The sequence below is a fragment of the Coccinella septempunctata genome, chromosome 2, assembly GCF_907165205.1.
Source record: "Coccinella septempunctata chromosome 2, icCocSept1.1, whole genome shotgun sequence".
Classification (NCBI taxonomy): domain Eukaryota; kingdom Metazoa; phylum Arthropoda; class Insecta; order Coleoptera; family Coccinellidae; genus Coccinella; species Coccinella septempunctata.
Window position 1 is genome coordinate 10,015,626 of NC_058190.1, and position 10,475 is coordinate 10,026,100.

At 36.9% G+C, this 10,475-nt stretch overlaps 2 protein-coding genes across 3 annotated transcripts; one reads left to right on the plus strand and one right to left on the minus strand.

The window, feature by feature from the left end:
- The first annotated feature begins 2,264 nt into the window (after positions 1-2,264).
- On the plus strand, positions 2,265-3,964 carry LOC123306688. Its single transcript, XM_044888807.1, has 2 exons — positions 2,265-2,686; positions 2,741-3,964. The coding sequence occupies exons 1-2, from the start codon at positions 2,425-2,427 to the stop codon at positions 3,859-3,861; spliced, it is 1,383 nt and encodes a 460-aa protein (XP_044744742.1). The 5' UTR covers positions 2,265-2,424; the 3' UTR covers positions 3,862-3,964.
- An 833-nt stretch (positions 3,965-4,797) lies between these two features.
- On the minus strand, positions 4,798-7,206 carry LOC123306701. Of its 2 annotated transcripts, XM_044888821.1 has the most exons (5): positions 6,975-7,206; positions 6,817-6,900; positions 5,999-6,690; positions 5,399-5,928; positions 4,798-5,337 (listed from the first exon to the last, which is right to left on the minus strand). In XM_044888821.1, exons 3-5 carry the CDS (start codon positions 6,124-6,126, stop codon positions 5,060-5,062), a joined length of 936 nt encoding a protein of 311 aa, XP_044744756.1. In that variant the 5' UTR covers positions 6,127-6,690; positions 6,817-6,900; positions 6,975-7,206; the 3' UTR covers positions 4,798-5,059. The 2 variants fall into 2 exon arrangements, with proteins under 2 accessions (XP_044744756.1, XP_044744755.1); XM_044888820.1 differs by having other exon boundaries at positions 5,999-6,900; positions 6,975-7,205.
- Positions 7,207-10,475: the final 3,269 nt, after the last annotated feature.

The window sequence follows — 10,475 nt, forward strand, 5'->3', positions numbered from 1 at the left end:
TTCAAAACAGAGATCAACTTGTCAGTCTCTTCTTGATCATTTGAGAAAACAAAAAAATCATCTACATACAAGGCAATAACAATTTTTACTTTATTATTCATTTTTGTGAAAACACATGGCTCTATACAACTCTTTTTGAAACCTAATTCACTCAAACATTGTTCTACTCTCTCATACCAAGATCTGGAAGACTGTTTTAAACCATAAATTGCTTTTTTTTAATTTAACAATTACTCTATTTTTATTTTTATGAAAATCAACATTTGGTTGGACCATATAAATGTCCTCTTTGAGAAAACCATTTAAGAATGCTGTCTCAACATCTAAATGTGTGACATCTAAATTCAACTGAACAGACAGAGCAAACAATAACTTCAAGGAAGAATGCCTGCCAACAGGTGAAAAAGTCTCTTCATAATCAACGTTGGGTTTTTGCGTGAAGCCCTTCGCCACTAAACGCGCCCTGCAATGTGCACTGTTATCATTATTCACTTTTCTTTTAAACACCCACTTACACTGAACTAAAGTTTTATCAGGGGGTAAATCACTTACTGGAACCCACGCTTCATTTTCTTCAAATGCCTGCAGCTCATCCCTCATTGCCTCGATCCATCTGTCTCTATCTGGGCTATCTAGAGCTTTCTGGATACTGACAGGATCACTCATAACATCTGGACTTGATGTTGTGCACAGCTTTGAAACACCATATCCATAACGTTCTGGCTGCTTTCTCATCCGTTTTGTTATTACAGGTGTTGGTTCTGGTTCATCATCTTCTTCTGACTTCTGCAACATAGAATCTAAATCAAGTGTGGCGTTAACATGTACTGAATCTGCAGGTATGATTTCGCTCAAGGTATCAGAAACTGGTTCAGCATTCATTTCTTCCTCATGTTCATCTGATTTTCTTGGTTCAATATCCCCAACTGAAACTGATATGACAGCTTCATTTGTACAGTTCCTTTGTGTCTTTTCATGAATAATGACATCTCTACTAGTAATAATGCGTTTCTTGATCGGATCATAAACTCGGTATCCTTTCACATTCTCAGAAAATCCAACTAAGATGTGCTTCTTCGACTTAGTGTCCCATTTTAATCGTCTTTCCTTTGGCATGTGTACCATCACCTGACTTCCAAATATACGGATATGACTCATATCTGGCTTCTTATTTGTCCAAAGCTCATACGGTGTTTTATTACCCAATCCGGATGCGATAGATCTATTTCTAAGATATAGAGCAGTATTTGTTGCCTCTGCCCAAAATCTTTTATCTAATCCTGCATCAATCAACAAACAGCGAGCTCTTTCGACAATTGTCCGGTTAATTCGTTCACTTAGACCATTTTGCTCTGGTGTGTAAGCATTTGTTTTCTGTTTCAGATAACCCTCAAAGTCATTGCTGCAAAACTCTAAGCCATTATCTGTCCTGAATACTTTAATTTTCATGTTTCGCTGATTTTCTACCATGCTCTTGAATTCCTTAAAGTGCTTAAAAACTTCACTTTTAGCCTTAAGGAAATAAACAAAGGCCATACGGGAAAAGTCATCAACAAAAATTAAGAAATACCTCGACCCTCCAATTGAAGTAGACTCCATTGGTCCACAGACATCAGCATGGATCACTTCTAGTGGCTCACTACTCCTTGTACCTACATGATCACATGGCAAACGTGATTGCTTTCCCTCACAACATACAGTACATGTATTTTTGCTAATCATGGATTTATCTGTGTATGATATTCCTGTGACCGCTCCACCTTTCATTTTATTTAAGTCGTTCATATTCAAATGGCCCAATCTTCTGTGCCAAACTTCACTGCTAACTGCTGAAGAAGTCGTGAACAGAGATTGTTTATGTTCCTTGACCAACTTATAAACACCATTTTCCTGTTCTGCTATAGCCACTAAAATGTTTCTTTTATTGTAAACATAGCAGCCATCTGTCTTGAACTCCACTTTGTTTCCATTTCGGATAAGTTTACTAATAGAGATCAAATTAGTTGTAAGATCAGGGACACACAAGACATCTTTCAGAGTAACTTCGTACTTGCAACTTGGAGTGACTGTTAGATATCCATATCACCGGAACACAATACTGGCATGGCACTTTGATTTGCTGCCATAATTTCTTTGATATTAGGTGAATATGATGCATTATTTATCATATTTACATCCGTCGTCATGTGAACACTTGCTCCGCTATCCAAATTGGGAATTCAAAATAAGCGATACGCCCTCTGGTGGCTATTTTTGCAAATAAAAAGTTAAGGCACTTTTGTCATTTGTTTGTTTACATCATAGACCTAATAAAATAAAATGTATTATTAGGTCTATGGTTCACATCGAGGAACGTAGAATATTTTGGTTTTTCATATAAAATTTGATTGAATTTGGTGACATTCTTTCGTCTATTTAGTAATAATGAGTGGCTTCAATAACAAATACTACTGTAGCGTGTCTCAGTGTAAATCTTCGTCAAGACGACCTTCTTGTAAGGGTATCAGTTTTCATAATTTTCCTAAAAAAAACGAACGAAAAGTGTTGGTGCAAACCAGATTAGGTTCGGAAAAATATATGGACAGACGACAAGCCTGGATGTATGTCCTAAAAATCAGGAAGACTTTGTCTAAGAACATGAAAGTGTGTTCCCTCCATTTCACTAAGGAAGACTTTTCCCAAACTAGTAAGTTAAATTGGAATTTACTAATGCATTATTTATTCTCAATATCATTTTTAGGTGCGAAGAGATTTTTGAAAAAAAATGTCGTACCGTCACAGAATCTACCAGGAATGCCTGTGGAGCAAGATGCTAGAGAAAAACAAAATATTGAGATATCTAAGAGAAGAAACGAGAGAAAGGAAAGGAACGACCCATTGCATGTGAATCAATGCGAGTCTATTATTAGTGATCCAACCACTCATTCTGCTCATGATGTAGAGGCAGCACATGCTCTATTAGATCTCGCTAGAACTCATGCAGAAGTGGATGAGACAATTTTGGGAACCATTTTAAATGAATCCCCAATTCTTTTGAGATCTTCTCGAGATGCAGAAATACAAGTGGATGTGCCGAAAGTGTTCACCTTATGTGAATTTCTCAAAACACCTGCTTCATTGAAATTCTTCACGGGGCTTAGCAACTTCAGAATTCTGGATTGTATCGTTCATCTTGTTAATAAAGTGCACAAAGATAAAAGAAGTAGAAGATTGACTGCACGTGAAAGAATTATAATGACTTTCATCAAAATGAAATTAGATATGAGTTATGTCTGTCTTGGAATATTATTCAATATTTCTAATGAAATGTGCAAACTATATTTTATTGAGATGGTGCAAATTCTTAGTAGTGTATTGAAACCTACTATATATTTTCCTTCTTCTGATGAAAATAGAGCAAATATGCCATACTGCTTCAAAAATTTTAGGAATGTTCGTATTATTTTAGATTGCATTGAAATATTTGTTCAGAAACCTAAATGCCTCTGCTGCCGCATAAAATTTTATTCGCAATATAAATCGAGTGCTACTGTGAAATTCATGACTGGTGTTACACCAGCTGGAACAATTTGTTTTGTGAGTGAACCCTATGGTGGTAGAGCTTCAGATAAGGCTATTTTCGAGCAGAGTGGTGTAATCCAAAAATTGGATCCTGGAAAAGATGCAATTATGATAGATAAGGGATTCATGATTGAAGATATGTGTGCAGCACATAGAATTCAACTGATAAGACCCCCATTTCTAAAGAAAAAAAAAACAGTTGAGTGCAGAAGAAGCTTGTTTGAATCGGGAAATAGCTGCTGCAAGGGTTCATATAGAGAGAAGCTACCAGAGAATCAAAGTTTTCAAGATCCTGCATAATAAAATACCTTGGAATATTGTACCCTATGTTGGGCAGATTTTTACTATAGCTTGTGCTGTAACTAATTTATCTGCTCCTATATTAGGAGATAATCGATTTTTGTAATTTTTCCTCAGTAACAGGGGCGTAGCTACCGCGGTATCAGTGATACGGGGCCCCCGAATGTCTGTAAGCAAAAAATTCCTAAAAATGTTATCCAAAACCTCCTAAAGGTTTTACAATAGCATTTTTGAGAATAACTGCCAAGACAACCATTCATTTCAAAATCCCGTTCATTACACCGAATCGAGATGCCCTTCAATATGAAATATTTCAGCTTATTTCGTGAACAATTACAATCCACTACACTCACGGGGAGAAAGGGTTTTTTTACTGAGGTTTTTCCCTAAGCTCTTGTATCATACACCAATTTGTATGGTACCCCGTTACGCTAACCTCTGCTAAAACTGTAACTCATACACATGCTATAATTATTGTTTGTTTTTCAAGATTGTAATGCTCTATATCAAAAGAATATATATATATATACACCGAATCGATCATTCAGATAGATACAAATACTTAAAATGTGAAATTCAGTAAATTCGTGCCATCAAAGAACTTTTAGAATTAGTCCTGATAAAATTCAATAGCCTTGCATCCAGTTTTTCGGACGATATTACTGCATGCCTTTTATTTTAGACCCTTCCGGTTACAACTGCAATCGCTGAAAGGTTTTCAAAATTAAAACTCATAAAAAATTATCTGAGGACTTCTATGGGACAGGAACGGCTGCCAGACATGTCGTTATTGTCAATAGAGGGGGAACAACTTGAAAAACTGAAATCGTCATCAGCTAAGCTGATTTGATAAATAGCTTATTTGTTTGTTTATCATTTTATGTTGTTTGTATATTATATTATATTGTTTGTATGTTATTTGTTTGTGTATTATTTCGCTCCCAGCACTAAGTATGAGTTAGAACTTTCAATTATAAGTACATATAATCATTTCGATACTAATCGAACATTTTTTGCTACTTTTATTTTTACTTCGCCCTTTCCTAGGGCTCCTCAACACTTTTTGATACAGGGCCCCCCTAAGGCAAGCTACATCACTGCTCAGTAAGGTAAAGTAGTAGTCCAATCATGCGGTAACTACAATCAGGAACCAGCATTCATAAATCATAATTAAAGATCTTTATAAAATTTTAAATCTTTATTTATCATCTTTATCACAAATAATATGTATCATATTTTCGAAATATTTTTTTTTAATTCTTATTATCATATTTTCAGCAAACTCTTCATCATATTCTTCCTCTAGAATCAGAATAGACCTATCAAAAGCCGCATATAATACCAGAAAGCATTTTTTGAGGTTGAGCATGGCCATTCCCATTTGAATCTGTCCATAGAATTTATGTTTCCTCTTCAACGACTGATCTGAAATATAATCACAGGTCCTGACGACTTCCGTGATGGTTTGCTTGGCTCCTAAAAAAGAAACACCAGATTTTCTGTAAAAAAATGAAAATATTTGAATTCAACTATCCACCATTCCATGGACATTTAATTTCCAATAGGGCAGCCGGGTGACCATTCTCAAATATGATGCCATCTGGAGAATATCCCATCCATTTGTTGGAATGTGATACCACCATTCCACACTGTACCACGTTACATCCAGTGGCATCAATGAAAGCTCTCCTTGCCTCATCCTCATATTCCAATCCATGCTTAGTGAATTTATTTGTAAAGGATTTTGGCCAAAAATATTTTTCAGCCTTAGTATTCCAATTTGGTCCATTGTACGTGAATAGTTCATAGCACCTGGACCCGGTAACCCTGAATCTCCTCAATTCATGCCAGGTTGAACAATTTTGCGGTATTCTTATAACTTCGTCAGGCTCCTCATTCAATATTGTAGAATATAATTTTCTACAACATTGGCTGGGAAAAGTTACGTTATGACCATCAACTTTCATCAATACAACGGACTGGCATGAATTATCCAGAATCATAGTGAACGCTTCCAGATTGGACTCCTCCTCCCTAGGTTCATCATAAATTCTCGATCGCCCAACTCTGAAATCATAATATATTTCCTTCAATGAGAATTTCCAAATTGACCAAATATTTTGAAAATATTAAAAACCTGAATTTGTTGATAGCACATTCAGGAAGAAGTGCAGCGATTTCGCCTAAGACTTCGTCATCAGGTATCTTGCACAAAGATTCTTCCAACTTTTCAAGATTAGGCATTCTATTTTTAAAGCAAGGCATTTGGAATAACGGAGTCGCCTCGTACTTTTTCTGCACCTCACCCTTACTCACTGACCATTTGCACTTCAAATCAGTTGGGCTTACAGTTTCCAACTGGCTCAAATTAACCCTGGAACAAAACAAAACAACAGAAAAAAGAAACAATACGTAAGTTTGGGCCACTAAACAGTGTTCAATCAAAATGGGCACGATTACGCCTTGATAATTAGTTATGTATACACCTTGTACACTGTATCAGAACGGCTGATACATGTTTGCAGGCACCACCCAATCCAGCCTTGCAGGTGCACTTCATTGTCAATATTCCAACCTTATTACTTTCAATGGACAATGTACCCGTTATTGTATGAGGTTCTGAGTACAAGGCACTGGATTGGCAGCACAATCCAATAATGCCAATATGGGCCTTCGATTCTTCTGTTTTGCCAAATAAAATTAAATGTCCTGCATTGAGAACCTCCTCTCCTTCTTGGACTACTCTGGAATTATTATTTCCTCCCACATACTTCATGTAGTCCACCATGCTCAACCAAAAGCCAGCCATTTCCATCAGTTCTAAAATATCTGAAATGAGCAAGTATTATTGAGAAAATTTTCAGGCATTATAGGCTCATCTGAATTTCCAATTGAGGAATTGTAGCTTGTAGCACAGCAAAATGATTTCCTTACGGCATATAACCCACAACACACCTTGAATTCTTAATGTACTTTCCGAATACTGTTGAAATTGATAACAAACACTAGAGTCCTGCCTCGAAAAACACTTCACTGTAACTGGAAAAAAATATAAATTAGTGTTCAGATCTTGAATGAATGCCGTTTTATTTGTTGACCAATTCACAACATACCTTAAATCGTTTACACGAATATCCACACCACTTAACACACTTGAGTCCTTTCTCCAAAAACACTATTCGCAATAATAAAAAACAAAGGTCAAACAGATGATAAAAACTAAAATATTTGACGAAAATCCGTAGATAGACGCGAAAATCTCAAAATCCCCTTCAAAATTGACAATGACGTAAAGGCATTAACTTTTTACTTCGAACTGTCACCACTATGTCGCTGCAATCTACATTTGAATTCCCAATAAAAATCGTGTTTACTGTAGTTTCCATTCAAGAAAACAGCAGAAAAGACATTTGTTTTCCTCACTTGCTGTTGACCATTCAGCTTACACTGTGATTTTTAATGTCCAAATTGTTTACAACGATAGCACTTTATGTTTGTTTTCTTTGTCGATCCTGACATTGACAGTCCGCCGCCATGGTGACTTGAGCTGTCATTCTTAGCATAGCTACCAACCTTAGTATTCGGACGACTGTGCTGCCCTCTGCTTAAAAAAGCACTTCCTGGATCAGGATCGTCATTCGTCTCAAGGTCAATTAGCTTAGTTTTCACTACGTCAGCAGTAATGGCGATTCCGGAATGTTCGATCGCCATTATCATAGGGAAGTATTTTTCAGTCAAACCTGCCAGTATTAAACACCCGATCCACTCGTCATTCACTGAGAAACCTGTTCCTGATAACTTCTGAGCTGCTTCCATAATTTGTGTAACGTAGTTCGTCATCGAATCGCAGTTGTCTAGACGAATTGATATTAAATTCCGCAACAAGGTTATTCTTCGGGAAAAGCCAGAATTATCGAACAAAGCCTGTAGTTTCCTCCACAAACTCATTGTGCTTGATGCATCTTTGATGTGGCGTACAGTGATGGGTCGATCGTTAAAATTAACTTGGCTTTCGCCTTTGCATCTTCTGCGGCTGCATCTTGGGCACTTTCCTGCTTGATATAGTTGGATGTACCCTCCAAAACTAGCAGATTCTCCGCTGCAAACGCCCATTCATGATAATTCTCGCGTCCCTTCAACTTTGGAACGCTGGTCAAGAATGAATTAGAAGCCATTGTCTTAACTAACTGATCGATTTCTTTCCTAAAAACTTAATAACGAGCACACCTGGGCCCATAACCTATTGAAACAACGTGCCTGTTCAGTGGCTAACGACGAACTAACTTTTATTCCAAGATTCATCACATACAACATACAACCATAGATGGCGCTACAATTGTTTAATTGTTGTCACACTAAAAACATTCCTAACAGTAACGATACTTGATTGTTTTAAATCAAGCCTCGTTTTAAATGTCCGTTTCCCTGAATTTTCCAGTTGAAGCAATGCAACAACGTCTGATGGAGATTTCAGTTTCAATAATTATTCCGTTTCATTTTAGAAATATTTCTCAGAATCCTGAGTAGTAAATTCAAATTCCGTATAATTGAAATTTTCATCATTAATCCGCCTTAAGAATCCAAAACAAAGAAAAAGTGTCTTTCTGCATTCGGCGTTTTTTTTCCGTCTACAAAAATACACCGAATTCGGCATAAAACAACGTGGATCACAGATAACGACAGTTTATTTTACCGATAAAGAGATAACCGCCACCGAGAATATTTCTTCTGGGGAGAATATTCGAGAATACCGAGTTTTTGGATGCAATTTTGATCAGATGACCGTCCACATGTTGGAAAGTTTATAAATAGGGCCGCAGCACCAGACGAACGTCATTCTTTATACTTGATTCCTGATTCATTGTTCGACAATTGTTCATTATTCAGTGTTCGGCAATTGTTCATTCCTTAATCTGTGTGCGACATTATTCTTGATTTATTCAGCTCCTGATTTGATTTGATGTCACTTAATTTTTTTAAATTCGAAGATCCTACTATCTGTTTTCTTTTCTTTTCTCGAAGTGGTGGTGTGACCGTACCCGAACAAACCGTAAGTCTTTTCTTGATACCGCATACTAAGTGATTCAAAGTTGCATTCTTTTATTTGTTTAATTGGGTTAATCCTTATTGTTAATTCCCCTGTTTAACCCAGACTTCTGTCGCCTGGCTCTCTGATGAACCAAGACCAACCGACGGAAGTCTGGAGATAGTTCCGCTGGTAATGCTTGGCGTGTACACCCAAGGTTGCCACGGAAAGACCTATCCCGTCCTACTCCTGTTGGTTCCGTTTCGATTTCCCGTTTACCGCAGACTTCTGTTGCCTGGCTCTCTGGTGACGGAAATCAACTAGCAGAGGTCTCGAAGTCTTTCTGCTGGTATCGCTTGGCGTGTACACCCAACGGAGAGACCACGATAAACCACCCCGTTATCCTGTAAATTGTTGCATTGTGTTTCACCTGAATCAAACCCGTCCCGTTTATTCAATTGCTTCAATTCTGGTTAGCCTGTACACTGAAAATCACTGAAAGTGCTCGGGATCAAACCCATCGCTAAATTAACCGATTCCAGGGACTTGGATCTTTCTGAGACAACCGGTCACCGTAAATTTTGTGCAAACCCTGTACATCCTTTATTGTCTCAGAAGGAATCAATGTGACCGATATTGATTTCTTCTTTTCTTTAAAACCTGATATTCTGACGGAATATAATTAATTTGAATATTTTCTAATACCTTAATTTCACTGTGTTGAGGTTGAATTTCTGATCACCGTGACAGATTAATTGTTGACTTGGAAATCATTGTATGGTTCACTGTAATTTAGATTATTGTAATAAATTCGGTTTTAAAGTACTTGTTATCGCTACCACCTTAGATAACCTCGAACTCTGTCTCCGACTAGTAAATACCTGGGTGAGTTTGCTATTTCTCCCTTATTGAAAGAATAGCTGGCGCTCGAGATAAAACCCTTTGCAAACTAAACCCGTTACAGAATATTATAATAAAACACCATGTGCAATTGAGAAAGTAATTTTTTTCTTTAAATTTGATACACGCTTCTACAACGAGGTCATTAGCGTTCATGGTAATTTGAATTATTACATTTCAATAAGATGTTAACTATACAAATTATATTTTTATATTAATATCCTTAATGGAGGTCAGGATATTCAGCACTTGAGGAATTTCAATGCTGAGGGCATCTTCTATATTCTGAGGAATATCGTGGGTTTTTCTTTTGGTGTGGAAGCCTGGACATTGTACTAAAATATCCTCAACAGAGCGATGGGCATTGCAATAGTCTTCTCTATTGAATACTATACGAGTGGGTTGTTAAGGTGTGCCCGATTCGTAATCTTCGTCAGTGGCGGCCCGTCATGGACGGCAGAGTCGGCAGTGCCGACCCAAAAATTCGCGATCAGCAGAGATGTAAATTCTCACTTCTGTAAAATAATATAATAATAATGTATTAGAAATTCTAAACATTACATATCTCTCATTAAATTATATAAAATTCGAAATAACCATTTATATGATATCTGATATCTATATATCTATGGATCATGGAACTTATTTAAATGCGACGCATCTACTCGGTCCGTAGACAAAATACGCT